Source organism: Schistocerca cancellata, chromosome 5 (genome assembly GCF_023864275.1).
Source record: "Schistocerca cancellata isolate TAMUIC-IGC-003103 chromosome 5, iqSchCanc2.1, whole genome shotgun sequence".
Taxonomy (NCBI): domain Eukaryota; kingdom Metazoa; phylum Arthropoda; class Insecta; order Orthoptera; family Acrididae; genus Schistocerca; species Schistocerca cancellata.
Genome location: NC_064630.1, coordinates 258,751,566 through 258,778,172, shown reverse-complemented (window position 1 = coordinate 258,778,172; position 26,607 = coordinate 258,751,566). Strand labels below are relative to the sequence as shown.

At 42.8% G+C, this 26,607-nt stretch overlaps 1 protein-coding gene across 1 annotated transcript in view; it reads right to left on the bottom strand.

The window, feature by feature from the left end:
- Positions 1–26,607, bottom strand: part of LOC126187926 (glycosyltransferase 25 family member) — an 861,577-nt gene that overhangs the window by 139,495 nt on the left and 695,475 nt on the right. The window contains exon 7 of the mRNA XM_049929289.1: positions 18,508–18,565. Within this exon, the coding sequence (XP_049785246.1) occupies positions 18,508–18,565 (58 nt within the window). The remainder of the gene's footprint in view (positions 1–18,507; positions 18,566–26,607) is intronic.

Here is a 26,607-nt window from a genome sequence, read left to right as displayed (position 1 = left end):
ACGCAGAACACATTTGCATCACTGTATAAACATTATGAAATTGTCATGGATGTGCTCTGTAAAAACAAGGAACTGACAATCTGCGTCATATAAGCTTTAAAGATGGATCAACATCATAATCGGATGCTTTTATAGACAACTTGCCTCAGAGCTTGTGCTGTTCCTGTCTCGCTTCTGGTGTGGAGTGACACTAGATTTACAGTCTTTTCGCCTGTGCTCCATAATGAAACTGAATAAAAATTTGTCTCCTCCATCTTTTAATTCTTCTCCTTCGGACCAGCTACACTGCCTCAAAGTGCCGAGTTACATAAAGCTTGAAAAACGACTTTATCTTCTGAAACCTACTAAGTGACGAGAGCCTTTCTTCAGTTAACTGCCCATGCATTTTCTCCTTGGATAGGTGCATGTTATTTCACAAGACAAGATCTCATCTCGTGCTACAAAATTCACTAATAATAAAGGAAGAACATAATTTCCATCGTTTTTATAACTTCTCGCGGATTATTCGTGGCTGGCGTCCCATGGACATAGCACATCTTTGGGCTACACGTTGCGAGAGTTGGCGCCCCCCCACCCCATTTTCATCAACTGGTGCCGACAAGTTCGTCATTCTACACAACCGATATGATGAGCCCATGAAACTACCGACATTTCCACGCAACAGCATACCAGTTCCTACATCATGGTTCGTTCCTGCCTTAATTCTAAAATAAAACGGTGACTTAACTTTAAGGTCACCTTTCATCATCTATCAGGGCACATGTGTGACCAATAACTCCCCAAGAAATGACGTGTCACACCTCAAGCTGCAGCAGAAGAGTGCATCAGAGAAAATTTGTAGTATATCATGAGTAAGTTTCACGATCACGCTGCTAATACCCAACTTTTTGAATTACGTTGAGCGTTCAATAAATAATGCAATAGGTTTTTTTTCTCTCGGTCAATTTCGGTTGAAAAGATGTGGAGCACCGTGGAATATTCTCGCTTCGGCCCTTAGAGTTTCAAGAAGTTCCGAGAGGCGGCGCCGCTATACGTAACCTTCGAGATGGCATCTGTAACGGAGATGCGTTCCAAACACAGAACTGTCACTGAGTTTCTTTTGGAGGAAAACTAGAGCATCTTAGATATTCACTGGCGCTTGCAGAATCTCTACGGAGACCTAGCAGTCAATAAAAGCATGGTGAGTCGTTGGGCGAAGGGTCTATCATCATCGCAACAAGGTCGGGCAAACCCGCGTTCCAGCCGACAGCACACAGCTGTGACTCCTGCAGTGTTGCAACGTACGGAAACTCACATTCGAGGTGAACGACGGATCACTATCGAACACCTTGCTGCTAAACTGAACGCCTCTGTTGGTAAAGCTGATACCTGAGGGGAACTCACAAAACTTCATTGGATGTTCTTTCAAAATGGTTCAAATGGCTCTATGGGACTTAACTTCTGAGGTCATCAGTCCCCTAGAACTTAGAACTACTTAAACCTAACTAACCTAAGGACATCACACACATCGATGCCCGAGGCAGGATGTGTAGCGCCTAGAACCGCTTGGCCACCACGGCCGGCTTGGATGTTCTTTGTCATCCAGATCTCGCTCCTTCCAACTTCCATCTCTTTGGCCCAATGAAAGATGCGCTCTGCGGAAAGCAGTATACGGATGATGGGGAGGTTATTGATGTAGCGAGACGTTGGCTCCGACGTCGACCAGTAGAGCAGCACCATGCGGGCAAACAGGCCTTCCCGCCGCCCTCTGCGAACGAGCGGTTCTAGGCGCTTCAGTCCGGAACCGCGCGACTGCTACGGTCGCAGGTTCGAATCCTGCCTCAGGCATGGATGTGTGTGATGTCCTTAGGTTAGTTAGGTTTAAGTAGTTCTAAGTTCTAGGGGACTGATGACCTCAGATGTTAAGTCCCATAGTGCTCAGAGCCATTTGAACAGGTCTTCCCAGTAAGGTGGCGCAACTCGTTAACGGAGATTACGTTGAAAACAGGGTTTTGTAGCCAAAAGAGTGGGGAATAAAACCAAGCTGCTTTCAAAAAAGATATGTTGCATTACTTACTGAACGCCAATTGTAGTTAACAAGAGGAAGGCAACAGTGATTACAAGGCTGTAAATGCATCAACAACTCCAGGTGTTACAAGGAATGTTAGTAAAGGTTGGAAAAATGCGTTTCTTCAGCAAGAGCGACAACGTGATACAAATTGCAGAGCATCTGAGTAGTCATCATCAAATACTCATCTTTGAGGATGAAGATGTGGAGCCCATTGTGACAACATTAAAAGTCGCCTCGCATAGTGAAAGGCTATTGCGAGTGTTTTAACGGTTTGCGCCTTGCGCTGGATAATCATTCGAGCGTGGCACGCTAGGTCGCTGAGCGCCGGACGCGGGTGGGTTGATTGGTTGGTTGGTTTATTCGGGGAAGGGGACCAAACAGCGATGTCATCGGTCCCATCGGATTAGGGAAGGAAGGAACAGTTGCGGCATTTACCTAAAGCGATTTAGGGAAGTCACAGAAAACCTAAATCAGGATGGTGAGACGCGGGTTTGAACCATCGTCTTCCCGAATGTTAATCCAGTGTGCTAACTACTGTGCCATCTCGCTCGGTCCGGACGCGGGTTTTCCCCATGGTCATAGCATGTGCGATTAGCTGGAAAGTTGGAAGTGACACAATGGCATCTACGATGTACGAAATGAAATATGAAAATTATATTTCCAATGAACTTATGTTACAGACTCTACAGACATTATACAGAAAAGCGAAGTACGCACAAAAAGGAAAACAAAAAGACATAATTGCAGGAAGACTACTCAGACAGTCAATGCTGATTAAGAACGTCTCACTGGTGCAAGAACGAACGTGGCTGACAGCTCGAACGATGACCAGCAATTCTTCAATAAAGACACAGCAGCTGCGTGGCAGGGAGCATAGTTCACTGCACCTTGCATGTGTGAAGGCAAAACCGATTCGTCTGTCAACTGTAAAGCTCTCAGCAGTGTATACCACTTCCAGACCTGGAAAAGGAGCCGACGTTAGCCACGAACAGACGACGAGAAAAAGCGGAGTCAACAAAGTCTTTCGGTTCTAAGGATAGACCGCGACATAACATTGCTCCCGCACGATAGCTCCATGACAAGAGATACCATGTGTGAAATGCGATCGTGCCTTCAATCCTAGGCTTCTGTTACTGTGGGTCGATCTCCCTATCAGAAAAAAGGATACGTTAGTTTGAATGCTGAAGAGGTGGCGAACATAGGGTATATCGCACATTCGAGCAGCAATTGTTGGCACCTGATCCTTAGTGGTCCCTCCTCTAAAGATCAGGTACCAACAACTCAAAAATGTTGAATTGTGTGTGAAATCTTATGGGACTTAACTGCTAAGGTCATCAGTCCCTAAGCTGACACACTACATAACCTAAATCATCCTAAGGTCAAACACACACATCCATGCCCGAGGGAAGACTCGAACCTCCGCCGGGACCAGCCGCACAGTCCATGACTACAGCGCCCTAGACCGCTCGGCTAATCCCGCGCGGCACTAACAACTGCTTGCTCGACTGTGCGATATAGTAGCACGTTCGCTGGAGGGACCAAAGCTTCTGTGAGTGCACTATTCACAGGACTGGTCCAAAGGGCACCTGTCTGAAGTCGGACCTCACAGTGGTGTATTGGGCAGAACATCCGCAAACCTGAAGGCAATGCTGAGCCATATACCAGAATTCCATAATCATGACCGGACAGGATCAGAGCTTTGTGAAGCCCCAAAGTGAAAAACAGTCTGTGTCTCAGCTGGTGTTGTTGGGACAGTGAAGAATATTAAGGTGTCATCAGGCATCGAAGACCAATTCCAGAAAGTCATAAGGACTCCAACATGTAGGCAGTTGGTCGCTGAAGTTCTGGTTGTGGATCGACAGTATTATTTGACAGAAGTGCATGATGTTAAGTTGGCTGAAAACTGTAAGCCACGGGTGACAGCCCAGTACTGCACATTTTACATGGCACCCTGCAGTCGGTGTTCAGCAAAACCCGCAGTGGAAGAGCAATACAAAATGTAAAAATCGTCTGCGTACAGGGAGGGTGACACTTTAGAACCCACAGTTGCAGCTGGATCGTTGATAGCCACTAGCATACAGAGCCCTGCAGGGCCCCATTCTCTTGTAAAGGCGGATGAAGAGACTGTGGGAAGCATCTGCTTCAATCCCGAAAGTATGGTGTAACAAAAAGACCCAGACAAAATATCGAAATGGGCTCCAGAGACCTATTCATGTAGAATAACAAGAACTTGATGACACCAGGTGTTATCATAAACCGTTTACAAGTCGACGAAGACAGGGATGGAGCCAAAAGATACCGAAATTCAAGGTACCAATACAGCCGCTAGTTCAACATACATTTTAGCAACTTGCAGAGAATATTATAAAGTCTAATTCGCTGACAGCTTTTCATATGAAGGGGCGTTCACCCAGTTTCAGTAGCGGGATGAGCAAGCCTTTTCGCCATTTAGATGGGAACTCACCCTCACTCCAGATACGACAGGAAACGGCAAGGGTTTGACTTTGGTAATCCAGTGTCAAGTGTTCGAGAATTTGGCTGTAGACGTGGTCTGGGCCTGGAGCCATATGAGTAAAAGGGCTAGGGCACTGAGCATTTCTCGTTCTCTGAACGAAGCATTATATGGCTCCAGGTAAGGCGTATTGAGAAACTCAACCTTGGTCTAGGGTAACATCGTTGATTAGTAATCAAAACTTCATCGGTCTCTGGTTCAAAACCGACCACTGGTTAAATTTTGATTCGTAAGCAGCACTGGCGGCCGAAAACTTCTGGCATAAGAAGTTGCCCTCATTCTGCCAACGGCCTGGCCAAAGAGGGCGGACAAGCGGAAAGAGGTCAGGGATTTTCCCTGCCTCGAGATGACTGGGTGTTGTTGTGTTGTCTTCATCATCATCATTTATCTCCATTACGGTCGGAGGAACGCAATGGTAAACCACCTCCGTTAGTACCTTGCCTAGTCGGTGGTGCGTGTCTCCCGCATCGTTCCCTACGCTCCTCGGTGTATGGGACGTCATCATCATCATCATAGGGAGAGACGGGTAATGTAAAATATGTACAACAGCCAAATAGGAATAATAAGAGTGGATGACCAAGAACTAAGTGAATAAAAGGAGTGTAAAAGAGGGATGTAGTCTTCTGCCCCTACTGTTCAATCGGTACATCGAAGAAGCGATGACGGAAATAAAAGAAAGGTTCAGAAGTGAATTCGCTTCACCCGCTGTTTGAGGACATGCAGGCTGATAATTCTCAGAGCACCCTCCCCCCCCCCCCCCCGCCACAACCCCTCCATGAACCATGGATCTTGTCGTTGGTGGGGAGGCTTGCGAGCCTCAGAGATACGGATAGTCGTACCGTGGGTGCAACCACAATAGAGGAGTATCTGTTGAGAGGCCAGACAAATGAGTGGTTCCTGAGGAGGGGCGGCAGCATTTGCAGTAGTTTCAGGGGTAAGTCTGGATGAGATACTGACCTGGCCTTGTACCATCAGCCAAAACGTTCTTGCAGTTCTGGTACTGCGAACGGCTAAAAGCGAGGGGAAATTACACTCCTAATTTTTCCCGAGGGCATGCAGCTCTACTTTATGGTTAAACGATGATGGCATCCGCTTGGGTAAAATATTCCGGACGTAAAATACTCTCCCATTCCGTTCTCCAGGCGGGGACTACTCAGGAGGACGTCGTTATCAGCAGAAACAAAACTGGCGTTCTACGGATGTCGGCTCCCTTAATCCGGCAGGTAGGTTAGAAAATTCAAAAAGGGAAACGGATAAGTTAACGATATATATATATATATATATATATATATATATATATAGTGGGAATTGGCGACGTTCGGTGGCAGGAGGAACAGGACTTCTGGTCAGGTGAATACAGGGTTATAAATACAAAATCAAACAGGGTAATGCAGGAGTAGCTTTATTGATGAGTAAAAAAAAAAAAAAAATTGGGATGAGAATAAGCTACTATGAACAGCATAGTGAACGCATTATTGTAGCCAAGACAGACACGGAACCCACACACACCACAGTAATAAAAGTTTATGTGCCAACTAAGTCTACTGATGAGGAAGATGATGAGTAAATGTATGATGAGATAAAATAAATTATTCCGATAGTGAAAGGAGACGAAAATTTAATAGTAATGGGGGGACTGGATTTCGATAGTAGGAAAAGGAAGAGAAGGAAAAGCAGTAGGTGAATATGGACTGGGGAAGGGAATGAAAGAGCATAATTTAATCATAGCTAACGCTTGGTTTCAGAACCATGAGAGAAGTTTGAATACGTGGAAGAGACCTGGAGATACAGGAAGGTTTCAGTTTGATTATATAACGGTTAGGGAAATATTTAGGACCAATATTTTAAATTATAAGACATATCCAGAGGCAGATGTGGACTCTGACCACAATTTATTGATTATGAACTGCAGATTAAAACTGAAGAAACTGCAAAAAGGCAGGAATTTAAGCGTATTGGACCTGGATAAACGGAAAGTACCAGAGGTTGTAGAAGGTTCTGGAGGGAGTATTAAGGAACGGTTGACAAGAACAGGGAAAAGGAATACAGTAGAAGAAGAATAGGTACCTTTGAGAGAGGAAATGGTGAAGGCAGTATAGGATCAAGTAGGTAAAAAGACGAGGGCTAGTACAAATCCTTGAGTAACACATGAGATACTGAATTTAATTGATGAAAGGAGAAAATATAAAAATACAAGAAATGAAGCAGACGAAACGGAGTAACAAACGTGCAAAAAATGATAATGACAAGAAGTGCAAAATGGCCAAGCAGGAACGGCTAGAGGAAAAATGTAAGGATGTAGAAACATATCACAATGGGTAAGATAGATACTTCCTACAGGAAAATGAAAGAGACCTTTGGAGAAAAGAATGTATGATTATACAGAACTCAGACAGAAAACCAGTCCTAAGCAAAGACAGGAAAGCAGAACGGTATAAAGTGTATACAGAGGATCTATACTAGGAAGATGTACTTGAGGGCAATATTATGGAAAGGGAACACGATGTAGAGGAAGATGAGAAGGGAGACATGGTACTGCAAGAAGAGTTTGGCAAAGAACTGAAAGACTTAAGTCGAAACAAGGCCCTGGTAGTAGACAACATTCTGTTAGAGCTACTGATTGCTTTAGCAGAGTCAGCCATGACAAAACTCTTCCATCTGGTGAGCTAGATGTATCAAACAGGCGAAACACCCTCAGACCATCAGACTTCAAGAAGAATATAATAATCCCAATTTCAAAGAAAGCATGTGCTGACAAGTTTGAAAATTATCGAACTATTAATTTAATTAGTCACGGCTGAAAATACTAATACGCATCCTTTACAGAAGACTGGAAACACTGGTAGAAGCCGACCTCGGGGAAATGTAGGAACACGTGAGGCAATACTGACCCTACGACCTCTCATAGAAGATAGGTTAAGGAAAGGTAAACCTACGTTTATAGCATTTGTAGACTTAGAGAAAGCTTTTGACAATGTGGACTGGAATACCCTTTCTCAAATTCTAAAGGTGGCAGGGGTAAAATACAGAGAGTTAAAGGCTATTTACAATTTGTACCGAAACTAGATAGCAGTTACAAGAGTCGAGAGGCATGAAAGGGAAGCAGTGGTCGAGAAGGGTTGTAGTCTATCCCCGATGTTATTGAATCTGTATCTTGATCAAGCAGTAAAGGAAACAAAAGAAAAACTTGGAGTAGTCCAGGGAGAAGAAATAAAACTTTGAGGTTTTTCGATGACGCTGTAATTCTGTCAGAGACAGAAAAGGACTTGGATGAGCAGTTGAACACAATGGACAGTGTCTTGAAAGGAGGATATAAGATGAAGAGATGAATATCAACAAAAGCAAAACGAGGATAATGGAGACGAGAAATAGCAAGAAAAGCGTTTCTGAAGAAGACAAATTTGTTAGCAACGAGTATAGACTTTAATGTCAGGAAGACTTTTATGAAAGTATTTGTCTGGAGTGTAACCACGTATGAAAGTATAGCATGGACAATGAACAGTTCAAGCAAGAAGAGAATAGAAGATTTTGAAATATGGTGCTACAGAAGAATGCTGAAGATCCGATGGGTAGATCACATAACTAATGAGGAGGTGCTGAACAGAATTGGGGAGAAGAGAAATTTGTGGTACAACTTGACTAAAAGGAGGGATCGGTTGCTAGGACACATTATGAGGCATCAAGGGATCACCAATTTAGTACTGGAGGGAAGCGTGAGGGATATAAATCGTAGAGAGAGGTCAGATTCAGAGGGATGTATGTTGCAATAGTTACCCAGAGTGAAGAGGCTTGTGCATGACAGAGTTGCATGGAGAGCTGCATCAAAACAGTCTTTGGGCTGAAGAACACAACAACAGCAACAACAACATCTCTGTTGAGGCTCAAGCATAATTCACAGCAAAATATTTGGCGACAGCATCTGTGCCATGTAGACAAAAAAATTAAGGAAGGCACTGGGAACACCTGCTGGGGACTTGTGTTCCCTAAAGGCATCAAACATTTGCCCAAACACTTGAAGTCGGGGTAAATAGCCCAACGGTAGTAACATATCGATCCCAGCATTCTTATTTCTGTCGTATTAGTAGGTGCCAGTCCCAAACACAGAGTCTTTTAAAGAATACGAGTTGCTCCTTTTATGGAGCTCACTTATGGCATTGCAGAGCCCACCAGCAATGTGTAACGACCACGCCAAATTCTGAAGTGCACCAAGGTGCTGTTTCTGATGGGGAAATCCTGAGGAACAGCGGATCACTATGTCTGGTGCAATCAGAATGACTATAGGTGTGCTCTGGACAGTTGTATCGGTATCTTCACACAGCAGAGTGTTAAGGGCGATGGTAGAGTTCAAGGCCATCCCAGTTGTCATTTTTAGAGCCCATCTGGGTGTACACCCTGGCGAATGATGCCGAGCGTGGGATGGGCTAACTGGAAACTGATTACTGCCACAGGTCATCACTGATATCCAATGGATGGAGAAGTCCAGGGTTCCAAATAGGAAAATCCATGGCTGAATAAGAGGCTTTCAAGAGACGAAGATCAAACTCTGTGAGCGAAATTGCGACAGCTTTACTGCACTCAGTGGTCGCACTTGCAACCCACAAAAGGTTGTGGGCATTAAAGTCATCCCAAAATCAGGAAGAGTGGGTGGGGTTGGGGGGGGGGGGGGAGGGGTGTGAACATGACTGAGGAATCAGTAAAGAAAACTCTTTCTGAGACACATCATCATCAGGAGGGAGATGTACGAGTACATTAAAAATCGTAAAATCCAGACACATTCTCGTACAAACAGTCACAGCTTACAAAATTATTTTTGTATTTCGACATAACTGTCCACAAGTAGTAAAGTACAGGTTTGAAATTTAAAATTTTTATTAGGCGCCACAAATAGTCGTCAAGCCGAAGACATTAAAACAATAAAATTTTACGAGGCTACATTACGAGTGCGTCCAAACTTGTAACGTAACCTTTTAAGAATTTTATTATTTTACTGACTGCAGCTTGACGACCGTTTGTGGCGTCAAATAAATAGTTTAAACTTCAAAACTGTACTGAGTGTCAGTGTTTTGCTGTAGATAGTGTCCAGACAGTTTGTGCAAACTCCACCCAACATTCTGTTAAAGTCAGTCCAATTCTTCAAATAGCCCCGACAGCCATGGAAGTGCAAAGCTGGGAGCCTGTTTTACTGGAGGGCAATGAGGAAAGCAGGGAAACTCATAAAAAACCTCATAGCTCAGCCAGGTGATGGAAAAAACCACTACACTTCCACTGGAGGATCACACCATCAGTATCCTGTGGGGGCATGGAGGGACTAACGATGTAGGTCATGCCCCAGGAACAACAGTTACCTCTAGTTGCATGTGTATAGCATCAGTATACATCGGTTTTGAATTGGGGGCACCAGGAACTCCATCTTGGGTGCAGAGTTAGAACATGTGGGATTCAGTGTCATGGGGATCACCAGAACATCCTTCATCTTGGAGATCTTTTTGTCTCTCTTGTCTTTGGATAATTCAGACGTTTGCAAGGGTTTGTCTCTCCCAGATTCAGGGACAAAGGAGGAATGTCAACTCTCACGACAAGCAACGTGTGGCTCATTCAGCCACTGGCTGGTATCTGGTTGCAGATCAGCGAAATCTTGGATGGGGAGCATCCTGAGGGATCCTTATGGGTGAGAGATCTGTTGATTATCTGAAGCAGGGCTGAGGCCTAACATCCCCAATGGGTGGTGACTCAATGCTCCCAGAGTGGGTGTGGAAGAAACAGTACAAGGTGCATTCAAGTTCTAAGGCGTCCGATTTTTTTTCTCTGGACTGGAAAGAGATAGAAACATGCGCATTGTTTTAAAATGAGGTCGCGTTCATTGTCAATACGTCCCAGAGATCGCAGCAACGTACGGCAGATGAAATTTTACCGCCAGCGGCGAGAATGAGAACTGTTTTAAATACTTAAAATTGCGACGTTTTCCTTACTTGAACAGCGTGCAATCATTCGTTTTCTGAATTTGCGTGGTGTGAAACCAATTGAAATTCATCAACAGTTGAAGGACACATGTGGTGATGGAGTTATGGATGTGTCGAAAGTGCGTTCGTGGGTGCGACAGTTTAATGAAGGCAGAACATCGTGTGACAACAAACCGAAACAACATCGGGCTCACACAAGCCGGTCTGACGACATGATCGAGAAAGTGGAGAGAATTGTTTTGGGGGACTGCCGAATGACTGTTGAACAGATCGCCTCCAGAGTTGGCATTTCTGTGGGTTCTGTGCACACAATCCTGCATGACGAACTGAAAATGCGAAAAGTGTCATCCAGGTGGGTGCCACGAATGCTGACGGACGACCACATGGCTGCCCGTGTCGCATGTTGCCAAGCAATGTTGACGCGCAGTGACAGCATGAATGGGACTTTCTTTTCGTCGGTTGTGACAATGGATGAGACGTGGATGCCATTTTTCAAACCAGAAACAAAGCGCCAGTCAGCTCAATGGAAGCACACAGATTCACCGCCACCAAAAAAATTTCGGGTAACCGCCAGTGCTGAAAAAACGATGGTGTCCATGTTCTGGGACAGCGAGGGCGTAATCCTTACCCATTGCGTTCCAAAGGGCACTACGGTAACAGGTGCATCCTACGAAAATGTTTTGAAGAACAAATTCCTTCCTGCACTGCAACAAAAACGTCCAGGAAGGGCTGAGCATGTGCTGTTTCACCAAGACAACGCACCCACACATCGAGCTAATGTTACGCAACAGTTTCTTCGTGATAACAACTTTGAAGTGATTCCTCATGCTCCCTACTCACCTGACCTGGCTCCTAGTGACTTTTGACTTTTTCCAACAATGAAATACACTCTCCGTGGCCGCACATTCACCAGCCGTGCTGCTATTGCCTCAGTGATTTTCCAGTGGTCAAAACAGACTCCTAAAGAAGCCTTCGCCGCTGCCATGGAATCATGGCGTCAGCGTTGTGAAATATGTGTACGTCTGCAGGGCGATTACGTCGAGAAGAAACGCCAGTTTCATCGATTTCGGGTGAGTAGTTAATTAGAAAAAAAATCGGAGGCCTTAGAACTTGAATGCACCTCGTAGGAAGAGGGCCCCAATCACCATGTGAGCTGGAGTATTCGAGCAGCCCCGAGGGCGTGCCGTAATAAACTCAAAGAGTAAGGGTATTGTCACTACAGAGGATGACTTTGTCATAGCTGTAGTACCAGTCATACTTATAGGACGCAAATGGTCACATTTCTCCTTGTCTCCTGAAGTGAGACGGTCAAGAGTCTTGTATCCTTGTACTTTCTTTTCTATTTGGAATATGGTGTGGTCCAGTGAACATGGGGAATGGTGCTCACCACGAATGACACAAATCGGTGGAGCGGTACAAGGAGTGTTAATGTGCAACTGACGACCACAATCCCTAAAGACGGGGCTGGCATTACAACATGATGACATCTGCCAAAATCTGATGCATTTGAAGCACCGCATGGGAAGGGTAACATACATTTTCAAATTGGTCGATACGCCATCACGTTTTCAGGCAATGAATCGCCTTCAAAGGCCAGGATGAACGCTCCAGTATTAACCCTGTTGTCCTACAGTCTCCACTGGACATGAGGGACAAAATGCACACCCCATTTCTCCAAACTTGCAGACATCTATAAAAGGAGGTCGCGGTTGAAGATGATGTCTTTTACCATATTGAGGCTGTTATGAGAGGGCGGGGGTTGGGTGATGGTTACAGGAATGTCACACAAATTATCACAAGTGAGCTACACCCAAAACTCAGTACAGGATGCCATTCAAACACTTGCTCAAAAAAGAGTAATGGTTTTGTGACAAACACGAAATCTCTGTCGGACCTAGAGCAACGTCCTGTGTGGCGTATTTCTCCTCTTGCTTCTCAACCCTACATTGTGGAGTCATGTATGTCCACATTCTATTAACCTTCAGAAGAGACGACTAGGGCTACGCTGCCACCGGCAGAAGACAGCGGCTTCATTTGTGAATCATCTACCATGGTGCCACCCACTACAAATGTGGATTCTCCCTAAGGCGCCACCCAGCCGTGGAAGTGGCTATCCAGCTGGATAAATTGCCCAGAGTTACCGTGCCCCAGCCACAATTGGCACATACCCTTTGGCATACACAGGGAGTTTCCAGTGCTGGCATCAATAGTGCAGTCCCAGTATGGTCAGGTAGCTACCCCAGTTTAGGTACTTGATGGCCCTACCACAATGGGACGGCAATGGCATTGGGTTTTGGGCATATTACTTCTGCTGAAAAGTAAAAGTGCGAAGATAGAATAAAACAAATGGTGGATGTACACCGATGTTGGTGATCTTCCCCATACAATCTGTGGCATGTTTGACCTGTGAGCCTCTTAGTCTGATGCCACCTCCAGTATCTGTTTCCTCTCACAGCCCTTCGCGGCGTACAGTGTCTTTCGTCATGTAGCTATAATTTTTACTGGCAAATACCATTGTTGTGTCCGTTCCAGTACCGTAATTTTTATACGGTATTAGATCTGATTTTACGAAGTTCCTTTATATGACGAGAGCATTTTGCTCGTAAATCTGTTTTCATCTGACACTACAAATGAGTACAGTCACCTCATAATTTTTTTCGGTATAATAACCATCTGCCAACAGCCTTGCCGCAGTGGTAACACAGGTTCCTGTCAGATCACCGAAGTTAAGCGCTGTCGGGCTGGGCTAGCACTTTGATGGGTGACCATCCGGTCTGCCAACCACTGTTGACAAGTGGGGTGCACTCAGCCCTTATGAAGCAAACTGAGGAGCTACTTGATTGAGAAGTAGCGGCTCCGGTCTCGCAAACTGACATACGGCCGGGAGAGTGGTGCGCTGACCACATGCTCCTCCACATCCGCATCCAGTGACGCCTATGGGTGAGGATGGCACGGCGGCCGGTCGATACCGTTGGCCTTCATGGCCTGTTCGGGAGAAGTTTAGTATTTTTTAACCATCTGCTCTTCGTTTTCCTCAACGTTAATGATTTTATTATCTTTGCAGGTAATTGTTTTTATTTTTCCTGATGAAGACACCCACAGACGGTGTGGAAACCACGTCAAATTAAATGTCGTTGCAACCAAGTGGCTGTATTATACAAATAATTTCACGTAGTATGGATCGTGAGTGGTTGCAGCATAAAAAATTAGCCGTAGACAATGTTACGCCTGTTTCCAGTGCATAAGGAGACTCCTGTTCCGTTTTCAGAAGATGACTGTCTGCAAATATCTCCGTATGTTTCTTCAGTAACAACTGAACAAAAAACTGTCATTATAAATTTCTAGTACACAGAAATGTTTTTGTGTGTTGATGTTTGGATACATGCACACTTAAGTTAAAAGCTGACCCTTCCTACTTTCAAAAATGGTTCAAATGGCTCCGAGCACAATGGGACTTAACTTCTGAGGTCATCAGTCCCCTAGAACTTAGAACTACTTAAACCTACCTAACCTTAGGACATCACACACATCCATGCCCGAGGCAGGATTCGAACCTGCGACCGTAGCGGTCAAGCGGTTCCACACTGTAGCGCCTAGAACAGCTCGGCCACCCCGGCCGGCTTCTTACTTTCAAAAGATACATTGACTCGAATTTGAAAGACAAGAGCAAAGAAAAATCCCTTACTGAAAGCCGTAACGTACATATTTCTGACAGATAAATAATAAAAGCTCTAACGTAAGCTTTGTAATGTAAAATACATATCAAATTATGTATAAACGGTCGATTAAACGCTGCCGAATAAACTTTCCTCAGAGTATATCCAAACACTTGCTATCACCTTATGAAACTCCTGGCTAGTTACATAGTAGTGATGAAACTTTTGTCTCTCTTCCCACTTGTAGTAAATAGATTTCAAGTTATTTCTTTTTACGCTCTCTCTCTCTCTATATATATATATAGTCCATTGATCGTGACCGGGCCAAATATCTCACAAAATTGTTTAACTTGAAGGGGGAAACCAGATGGCGCTATGGTTGGCCCGCTAGATGGCGCTGCCCTAGGTCAAACGGATATCAACTGCGCTTTTTTTAAAATAGGAACCCTTTTTTTTATTACGTATTCGTGTAGTACGTAAAGAAATATGAATGTTTTAGTTGGACCACTTTTTTCGCTTTGTTATAATAGATGGCGCTGTAATAGTCACAAACATATGGCTCAAAATTTTGGACGAACAGTTGGTAGCCAACCAGTGTGGCCGAGCGGTTCTAGGAGCTTCAGTCTGCAACCGCGCGACCGCTACGGTCGCAGTTTCGAATCCTGCCTCGGGCATGGATGCGTGTGATGTCCTTAGGTTAGTTAGGTTTAAGTAGTTCTAAGTTCTAGGGGACTGATGACCTCAGATGTTAAGTCCCATAGTGCTCAGAGCCATTTGAACCATTTTCAACTGTTGGTCACAGGTAGGTTCTTTAAATTAAAATACAGAACGTAGGTACGTTTTAACATTTTATTTCGGTTGTTCCAATGTGATACATGTGCCTTTGTGAACTTATCATTTCTGAGAACGCACGCTGTTACAACATGATTATCTGCAAATACCACATTAATGCAATAAATGCTCAAAATGATGTCCGTCAACCTCAATGCATTTAGCAATATGTGTAACGACATTCCCTCTCAACAGCGAGTAGTTCGCCTTCCGTAATGTTCGCACATGCACTGACAATGCGCAGACGCATGTTGTCAGGCGTTGCCGGTGGATCACGATAGCAAATATCCTTCAACTTTCCCCACCGAAAGAAATCCGCGGACGTCAGATCCGGTGAACGTGCAGGCCATGGTATGGTCCTCCGACGACCAATTCACCTGTCATGAAATATGCAATTCAGTACCGCTTCAACCACACGCGAGCTATGTGCTGGACATCCATCATGTTGGAAGTAAATCGCCATTCTGTCATACAGTGAAACATCCTGTAGTAACATCGGTAGAACATTACGTAGTAAATCAGCATACATTGCACCAATTAGATTGTCATCGATAAAATGGGGGCCAAATATCCTTCCTCCCATAATACCGCACCATACATTAACCAGCCAAGGTCGCTGATGTTCCACTTGTCGCAGCCATCGTGGATTTTCCGTTGCCCAATAGTGCATATTATGCCGGTTTACGTTACCGCTGTTGGTGAATGACGCTACGTCGCTAAATAGAACGCGTCCAAAAAATCTGTCATCGTCCCGTAATTTCTCTTGTGCCCAGTGGCACAACTGTACACGACGTTCAAAATCGTCGCCATCAATTCCTGGTGCATAGAAATAGGGTGCGGGTGCAATCGATGTTGATGTAGCATTCTCAACACCGAAGTTTTTGAGATTCCCGATTGTTGTCTGCTACTGATGTGCGGATTAGCTGCTACAGGAGCTAAAACACCTACTTGGTCATCATCATTTGTTGCAGGTCGTGGTTGACGTTTCACATGTGGCTGAACGCTTCCTATTTCCTTAAATAACGTATCTATCCGACGAACGGTCCGCACACTTGGATGTTGTCGTCCGGGATACCGAGCAGCATACATAGCACACGCCCGCTGGACATTTTCATCACAATAGCCATACATCAACACGATATCAACCTTTTCCGCAATTGGTAAACGGTCCATTTTAACACGGGTGATGTATCACGAAGCAAATACCGACCGCACTGGTGGAATGTTACGTGATACCACGTACGTATACGTTTGCGACTATCACAAAGCGAAAAAAAGTGGTCCAACTAAAACATTAATATTTCTTTACGTACTACACGAATATGTAATACAAAAATGGGGGTTCCTATTTCAAAAAATGCAGTTGATATCCGTTTGACCTATGGCAGCGTCATCTAGCGGGCCAACCGTAGCGCCATCTGGTTTCCCCATTCAAGCTAGACCAGCTTCGTTCTTTGTAGGTTTTTCGTTTGATGCTTATTTCGTGAGATATTTGGCCCGGTCACGATCAATGGACCACCCTATATATATATATATATATATATATATATATATATATATATATATATATATATATATGCTGGCCGTTATGGCCGAGTGGTTCTAGGCGCTTCAGTCTGGAACCGCACGACCTCTACGGTCGCAGGTTCGAATCCTGCCTCGGGCATGGATGTGTGTGATGTCCTTAGGTTAGTTAGGTTTAAGTAGTTCTAAGAGACTGATGACCTCAGATGTTAAGTCCTATAGTGCTCAGAGCCATTTGAACCATTTTATATATTGTAAATAGAAATAACTTTAAATCTATTTACTACAAGAGGGAAGAGAGACAAAGATTTCATCACTACAATGTAACTAGCCAGGAGTTTCACTAGGTGATAGCAAGTGTTAGAGATACTCCGAGGAAAGTTTATTCGGCAGCGTTTAATCGACGGTTTGACCAACCTGACGATATCCCAAACGGGAAAGTTCGGAAGTGCGTAAAGATGTGGCAGAGGAACGTCAGTGTGATTCTGTGAAAACGCAGGGAGCTGTTCTGAACAGGCGCCACCACAGGGCAGGGATAAGAACGAAATGGGAACGCTCGTTTTCTAGAAACATCTAATGAAAACGAATATCTCCTAATTTAAATAAAATTAGATTTTCTCTTCAAGTTCTCGCGTGTTGTATAGACTAGGAAAGTAGTTAAATTTCTTCCATTCTTTTTTATTCGCGAAAATAATTATTGAGCAGAGCGAATAATTAAACATTTGCAAGAATGTCTTGTAGTCAATTGTGTTAAATGTGAGGTAGTTACTGCGACATATTGGAAAATAATAGTGCCATTCTAACTGCATTAAATTTGGCTAAATTGAGGTTAAACTGAGGTGCTTTGTACCAAGAAATGTATTGCAAGCACGAATAAATTTGAGAAAAGAGGTATTTTTATAAATTTATACGTAAAAAAGATTTAATATTATTTCCCACTTTTTTTAGATCAGCATGTCCTCCATATATTATTACCATTATATTTCTGTTTCAAGACAACATCCCTTCTTCTCTACATATCCCAATCGTATAGGGAGGAATGAACTATCGTTAAAGATTTTTTAATCGACTTCTAGCATTGCATACCAATTTTGCTCTAAATCGTACTATCCCTGGGAAATTTTAACGTAAGAGACTTTTGATGTGCAAAAGGACATCTTGGATGCGCAGCTTCATACCTATATTTTATGAAGCTAACTTATTAAGCACGAATGAGAGACTCCGTTTTCATCTTATTAAAAATACCGTTTTACTTGTTTTAAAGTACTTCATAAGTGGTTAATGTGTATACAGCGTTGTCATAGGTAATAAACATGACGGCTGCGGTAGTGCATCAACTCTGTCCCTATCCCTTATAAAAATGAAAAAACCAAAAGCACACGAAAATTGCATTATTATGTCAAATATCGGTTACACCGAGGTATTTAATGTCTGTAAAGAATTTTGTTCAAAACGATGTGCATGGAAATGTATATACACGGAAGTATCATAAATTCATTATTATTTCACGCCGTTCGATTCATTTTTAAAGATGTTTTCTCCTCACTTCCACAACTGCCCTTATCCTAACGTCTAATGACTGCACTTCTTCCAAATACTGTCATTATTTAAAACTTTCGCACAGGTCCCCTGATAAATAACTAAAAAATACAAGAGACTGAAAAAATATAATTCTATTGTTTACTCTTTCAACACAAACTTGATTTTTAAGAGTAAATAAATGTTACATTACGATAATTCGAAAACATTCTCCGAAGTCTATAGTAGCCTGTTCACCTTCCTAACAATTCACCGCTGAACATATTTCACCCACGTGGTTTCTGTGTACACTATGATTCGCATTTTACGCCAGTTATTACCGCTGCATGTTTACGAGAAGTTTCATAGAATAAAGAAGAAACACAGCCAGCAGACAATTGTTTACACAAATAAAACAAGCGAAGCAAACTGAGCAGGAGCTCTGTGCATTCATACCGTTTTCCATATGAGGTAGTGGCTGAGGAAGCATCCCACTTCTCCCATCGTCATTGGCCTGCCAACAAAGAAACATTAACACATTAGTCACAAAGGGCAGTCAATCAAATCGCCAACAATTTATTCTAGACGCTCTCGACCTCATTTCCGCAGGAAGCCACCGATACGGTTTAGAATATGCACGCCAGCAGTTGATGAGAAATGCAAAGCAATAACGTAGCGCCAGTAATTGATACAGCAACTCTGATTGAAACTGCTGAAATTAAAAGCACTTGTCAGTTTTACGAGGCAATTTACGAGTGTAATATAGCGACCTCCGCGTTATGAATCCGACATTAACCGTTATTTTCGACGGAATGTACCACTCTGCAGGAAACTTCGTCGTAAACGTGCTGGAGAAACCACGGCATAGAAAATTCATAAACGGGAACGGCGCATTTCACAAATGCCTACCGCCGTGCTTCGCTTCACTTTGCACATAATTTCACGAGATTGCATACAGGAATTGAGGGACGTTTATCTTCCAGAATTATTATTCCACGCTATGGATCACATGTTAACACCAGCATCATCTAAAATAACCATTAAGAATTTAAAATTCATAAAACCATTAGAAAGGCTGTGTCTGAAGGTAGAAATATGTTAGACGTTGTTTCAACCTGGCGATTTCTTTATGGCATCGTTATGCTGTATTGTATATTTTCCAGTGTATAAATTTTGGTACGTATTAGTACAGTATAACGTCTGAAAACAAGTATGTCTTTTATGAAGGCTGTTCTAAATCTTACACAGGTACATTTACTTATTAAAATCCTTGAACATGGGCATATTCTAGTGTTTGGTTAATGTTACTTGAAGTGGATGGAGTAGATTCTACTTTCACATAATAGATCTGTTCCTCAGTCTCACAGTCAACAGTTTATTTCATACACACATAGTTCTCGCGGCACTTCGCAGCTCAAACAATGTTGAAGCAAATGTATTTGCATAGTAACACTTAAGGGAATATATTGTATACCATATGACGAGTTGTCGTTTTAACTCATATAGCATTAGGTTAATATACACCTGATAGTTTTTCACCTCGTTCACAATCTGTTCATTTCACTGATTACAATTAGTGCTTTTATGAAATAAAAATCCTCCCTAGACATATTAAATTTGTATTATACGTTCGTCCAACTACTACGCCCCGTTCGAAATCAGCTGCCGGAAGGTAAATAAAATAAATCGCTAAAATGTATTTTTTTAAATTAAGAAAGCTACAGAAATAAACGCACATAATGTTTTACTGTCTGTCGGAAAACGAAAATTCGAGTGCTTCATTGTCCCAGCAGTGAGACTGCACTGAGATTTACAATAAAGAACGTAGCGAATTGACTGAAAACGCGATTCGTTGTTACTGTATGTTAAATATCAGTGTTTATGTACATGAATTAATAATAATCTAAAACAAGACCACATACAAATTCCAAGAATTTTGTATTTCGAGATTTTGAACATGGCTGCGCTTCAGCAGCTGTGCATACAAGAGCTTCAATGGATTAGAAATAACACCTAACCAGTTGCAAAATGCAGTTTTATTAAACCTTGACGGTTTTAAAACCGCCTTCTTCACAAGATGCTAGACACAGAATCATACTATCTATAACCAATGTGGGAGTGGTTGACTCTGTCTAGTACATGTCATCCACTTAATCACCATTTAAAATACATTATATAAAAGTAATAACCATAAAATATGTGATATTCTAAAAGGTTTTAAGACAAAGTCCTACAATAGACGGCTACTTCTTTTATATAATTATTTTAAATGGTGGTTAAGTGGATGATATGTACTGGACAGAGTGAACGACTCCCACATTGGCTATAGAAAATGTGGTTCTACATACAATATCTCCTGAATAAGAAGGTTTTAAAACCGTCGAAACCAAGGTCAAGATTTACTAAATCTCAATTTTTGCAACTGGTTACCTGTTATTAGTAATCCATTGAAATTCTGTATTTTTTAATCAGTTTTTAATTTGATTTTCATTTTTGTTGCCTTAATATTTCTAATTTTGCGTCATCAAACGATGCAGTACTTCAAAATTATTCCACGTCACAAAATTAGCATTAATGGAACTTCCGGTTGGAAATTTATATTTTGTCAGCTTTGCATTATGCCTTACATAATAGGGTTTTCACGCGGTTATTCTGGAAGCCCTTACTTGAACGACGTCCACAGGATAGGGCAAATAAAAGGAGCCCGGAGAACAGACTTCCAGGATACGAAGAAACGCAGCAGAGGAAGGGAAACAGAGTGCTTAGCTGAGTGTAACACATGTTGAAAGTGACCACCATTCATCTCTCGGCACTTTTGGGCCCTGCTCGACAAATTGCTGAAGGTGGATCGAAGCTGGACCACTGGAATTGCTGCAATCTCATCCAAAATGCTCTGCTGGGTTCTTGAAGGCTATGAACGCTGTTGCGACACACCTTATACTTCAGGGCTCCCCACACAAAATAATTACACACTGACAGATTAGGTGGCAAGCTAGGGCCACTACCAGACTGACCTCTGCTAACATCTCTGTCAGGCGTGAAGATTGTGTAAATGTACTCTAAGGTTCGGCCTGCTGTATCGGCAGTTCCTCCATCCCGTTGGAAGTAGCTGTACGTCTTTTCATCGTGGTTATGTGCATACATTCATGTCCAGTAGTATCCACTCGTTCGGACCATTTTTATTTGCCCCACCCTGTATATACAGATATTTATTGTTTTCTGGGCACCTCGGGCATGGTTCAATTTGAAGTATATTGTAGAATTACATAGCAGCTGCCGATGTAAACGTGGCTGGGAAATTAATGTTTGTGAAATCGTTGTGGATATTTATTATGTACAGGCTGTCACTAGAGCGTCACATGCCAATAACTTCCTAACAGCTTATGCTAAATAAGCAGGGGTGATGGGAAACAGCACAGCGCGTTACGGTGTTATGCTACTTTTCCTAAGCCTTTATTAGTAACTTCTTTGGAATCTTTAATATCTTGAACCTAACTGCAGGGAGCAACTGCAGAACGCTGTCTTGGTGAGGAAAAACTGAGAAACAACCAAATCAGTTGCATTAATGGGAAAATTCGTTAAAACTCCTCCACCTAGATTTCGACATCTTCAAAAAGGTCTTCAAAAAGGATCAGTGATTGTCACCTCCACAACATTATGTAACCAGTGCAAGTTTTCTGAAGAAGACGTTTTTAAAGACTTCGAAACTTAGGTCAAGATGTTCTAATAAACCTTTTCTCTACTGAACATGATTTGGCAGTTTTTTAACTTTTCCTCACGCAGGTTCTTTGGAATGATTCTAAGTTGAATATATTAAGAAATCCAGGTCTGAAATACGGGCACTGAGAAGAATAAACCTCTTTTATCGTTCGAAAGCAGGAATGCCACAAGTAAAGGGAAGTTGTGACCATGTGTTTCAACCCCACCATACCGCACAAGCCAGGGTACTGTAGGATGAGGTAGGTGCTTGCCCTTATTTTATTTATGAAACACGTCATATTATAACAATACTATGGGAGATAACGCACGCCTGTGCGGTCGCGCTCGACTCGTAGTTACGCCGATTCGAATCCTGGAGGAGACTAACTTACACTGACAGTAATTGGTAGCCGAGGCGAAGGTATGTGGTGTCATAAATTTCCTGACCACTAGTTTCTGAGTCAACGTCTTGGATTAAATTCTGAATCTGTCCACAGTATCTCACGAAGTGATGACATGGGACAGTGTTGACGGTCGTCTGTCCGTCGAATGGGAACGTTAAACTCGGCGGACCGATTGGTGCTATGCGAGAGGCGTAGCTTTGTGCCAGCTCTCAATTTTACCCTCTCCCGTCTGTCATCACCACCATCTACAAAAACATAAGAGCACACTATAAGCGAATCCATTACAATGACCTACGCTCCACAAATACATAAAAGCCACAACTTTCACATATCAGCAAGGGAAGTGCCCATTGTGCACGGCGGAAGAAAACCGTTCCCGACTCAGCGCCTAAACACAACCCTTGGAGTCTCCTAGCCTACAATGCTTTATGACTACACGTTTCGGCAGGGACATAAATTCGGAAAAAGAATCGGAAACCACGAAAACATTACATGTATTTCACACGCACAGAGTTTTGTTGGAACAGAAAGTCGCGCTATCACGAACGCGGTAATGATTAGAAGACTTTTAAGTCTCACTCGTCATCGAGGACAACATACTGGGTTCTATCACTTAAGAAGTCCTCGGACCACTCATATATCCGTGAATTATTGCATATGCTCGTACCTTCGTTAACAATCTGCAATGCGGCACGGTGTCAAATGCTTTACGGAAATCTAGAAACATGGAATCTGTCTGTTGCCCTTCATCCATATTTCGCAGTATATCACCTGAAACTATGCTGATTCGTAGACATAAGCTTCTCAGTCTCAAGAAAGTTTATTATATTCGAACTGAGAATATGTTCAAGCATTCCGCAGCAAAGCGAAAGTAGGGCTACTGGCCTGAATTTTGGGTATCCGTTCTTTTACCCTCCTTGTACACAGGAGTCACTTACGCTTTTTTCCAGTCACTTGCGACTTTGCGATGAGCGAGAGATTAGTGATAAATGCAGGCAATATAAGGGGCCAATACCGCAGAGTACTCTTTGTAAAACCGAACTGGGATTCCAACCGGACTTGGTGATTTATTTGCTTTGAAATCTTCCAGTTGTTGATCTGCACTAGGGATGCTTATTACTATGAGGCGTGTTTTTTAAGTAAGTACCGTTTTGAAATTTAAAATAGGACCTGCTAAGATATCTCAATAATTTTATTTTTACATTAAAGCCTGTACCTTAAACTACTTTTCTACATAATTTCCGTGAATATTGAGGCACTTGCCATAATGTTGTACCAGTTTTTGAATACCCTCCTCATAGAAGTCTGCTGCCTGACTTGTTAAACCACTGCATCACCACTGTTTTGACTTCGTCATCGTCTTGAAGACGCTGACCTCCCAGGTGTTTCTTCAAGTGCAGGAACAGATGGTAGTCACTAGGAACAAGATCGGGCTTGTACGGAGGGTGATCTAGAGTTTCCCATCGAAAAGACGCGATGAGATCCTTGGTCTGATTCGCCACACGCAGACGGGCATTGTCTTGCAGCAAAACGATGCCCTTGCTCAACTCCCATGGACTGGTGCTTTGATTCTGGTATGACGTAGGCCACCCATGTTTCATCGCCCGCAACAATTTGGCTTAAGAAATCATCACGGTACCCAACGTGCGCACAATTTTCGGTAATTCAAGTGCTCGGTCACAACGCCATACAAAACACTACGAGGAACATTAGGAAAGTCATCCCGCAAGGAGGAATTCGTAAAGAGTCTTTTTTCTCTCACCTTATTGTCCACTTCCTGCACCAAACTTTCATTAACGACCGAAGGACGCCCACTCCGTTGTTCATCATGCGCATTTGTGCGGCCATCTTTAAATGCTCTCACCCACTTTCTTACCATTCCATCACTTATAATGTTTTCTCCGTAAACTGCACAGATCTCACGATGAATATCGACCGTTTTTAGGCCTTTCGAACTAAGAAATCTTATAACAGCCCGTACTTTACAGTCAGCGGGACTCACGATTATTGGAGGCATCTTAAACACTCAGTACCCAAGGTAAACAAGGAAGAATCAGACTGTAATGGCGTCAGTGAGTAGATTAAGGTACAGGCTTTCATGTAAAAATAAAATTACTGAGATAGCTTAGCACGTCTTTTTTTAGTTTAAAAACGGTTCTTACTTTAAAAAAAACACGCCTCGTATGTCGTTCATACCGGAGTCCATCCTATGGTAAAGTGAGGTATGTTTGTGCGATTCTCCTGGGTGAGAAATTTCTTGAATGTGAAATTTAAAACTCTGAATTTCGTTTTGTTATCTTCAAGTGACATAGGACCAGAATGTTCTTGGGTTCTCTGCCAGACCTTTTGCTAAGGTGTGACAGTGGTAGTTGTTTCATGCTTCACGCATAGATCTTTTCACAGACGTACAAATCTCTACTAAACTTTGCTTGTCATCATTTCTGCGTTCTGCTCTGAACCGAGAGCGCAACAGCCTCTGCTTCCTCAGCATCATCTGAATTTCGTTATTAAACCATGGTGGATCTTTTCCATCCTTTACCCAATTACTGAGCACATAAGTCTCCAGACCACGATTTATAATCTGCTGAACTTTGCCCACAATTCCTCTACATCTACCTTACTGGAACTAAGTGAAGTCTATTCACTGTGTAAGCGAGATGCTAACAAATGCTTATCTGCTCTATTTAGCAAAAACACTCTCCTAGACTTCTTGAATGATTCATTAATTTTCATAACCATAGTTGTTCTAATGACATCATGATCGCTAATCCATGTTCCTATACTGATATTATCAGTAAGGTCTGGCCTATTTGTAGCTGCGAGGTCTAAGATATTTCCACAGCGTGTGCGCTACCGAGCTAATTGCACAAGACCGTTTTCAGAAAACGTGTTCAAAAGTACTTCGCATGACCGTCTGTCTGTATCCCCCGCAATGAATCCATAGACATCACACTCAATACCCGGTAAAGTCGCCTCCAACTAGTATTGCATGATCTGGGTATCTACGCGCTACTGCGAGTAGACTTTCTTCGAATGACTCTATAACTGTAACAGCGGAGAAGAGTGGCCGGTAAAAAACCCAACAATTAACTTGGTTTCACCTACACCTTTTGGACGAGACCTGATAACTTCACTGTCACACTCAACTTTAATCTCGATAGAGACAGTATTTCTGCCAACTGCAATGAAAACTCTCCTTCCAGTGCCCTCTAATCTCTCTTTCCGGCATACGTTTCACGGCCCGCTAAATATCTCACAGCTTTCCATTTCGGGTTTCCGCCAGCTCTCGGCCCCAAGAATAATTTAAGCGCGAGAACTTTTCTGGAGGGCAGTACATTCGGGAACTTTCTTACGGCTACTTCGACGGTTTACTGATAAAATTTTGACAGTCGAAGTGTCTTTACTCTGAACAACTGTCTAACTTCCCTTGTTGCATATCGACTGGCGAATGTTTATCAGAGCACCTCAAATTACCGTTTAGCCTAAAAAAAAAAAACTTCATGTGCACTCCGCAAGTACTCTGCTACCCTGATTAGCTGTTTCCTTTGTGTAGTGCACACCTGGCCTATCGAGGGGAGTCCTATTGTTAAGACAAGAAATCATAACGATAATACTAATAAAGACCATGACACTGAAGAATGTTTAGCAGAATAAAAACTTTTAAAAAAGGACACACACACACACACACACACACACACACACACACACACACACACACACACACCACGAAGGTTGCGAAAGGAAAATTCTATAACAAGGGAAGCAACGGTTATGAATGAATACAGCAGAAACATGATAAAAAAGGATTAAGATGCGTAAAATATCAACGGAAATAGAAATGTGAGAGAAAAGTGGGAATATTTTCACTGCTAATCACAGAAATTTACCGTTTGTCATTCTCGAAACAAAATTTGTATTATGGAAAACATATCAAGATTCGGTTCAGAACAAAATCCAGATCGCTTTTACTTTTCGAAGACGAACAGTTAGCAGTTAATGTTAGTTAGATGCTGCAAGAGCATCGATAAAAACTTTCAGGACAGATTCTGCAAGTAAAATATCAGACTCCCCTTAAATTCTGTATACTGTAGAAACAGCTGCATCAGAAAAACCTGCCTGGAGCGCTGTACAAATTATCCTGCAGGCAGCGTTAAAAAGAAACAGCATTTTGTCGTCAGAGTAAATTAAGTGCTCTAATAATGAGAACACTCACCTAAGATTCTCTGAAGACAAATTCTGACGTCGCAAATAAATTATTTTTTTTTTTATTTTCGCCGGAGCAAACCTTGCTGTGCTGTTACGGTCTGCCGGCAGCGAGATCGAGATGTGCTGTTTAACGGGAACAGCTGTTGAGCTGGGCTTGACTGGGGTGGCGTGGGCGCATTCTGAGCAGATGCTGAGACGCTGCCGAGGGCGAATTAAAGCCAGAAATAAGTTGGTCTGCTGGGTACAA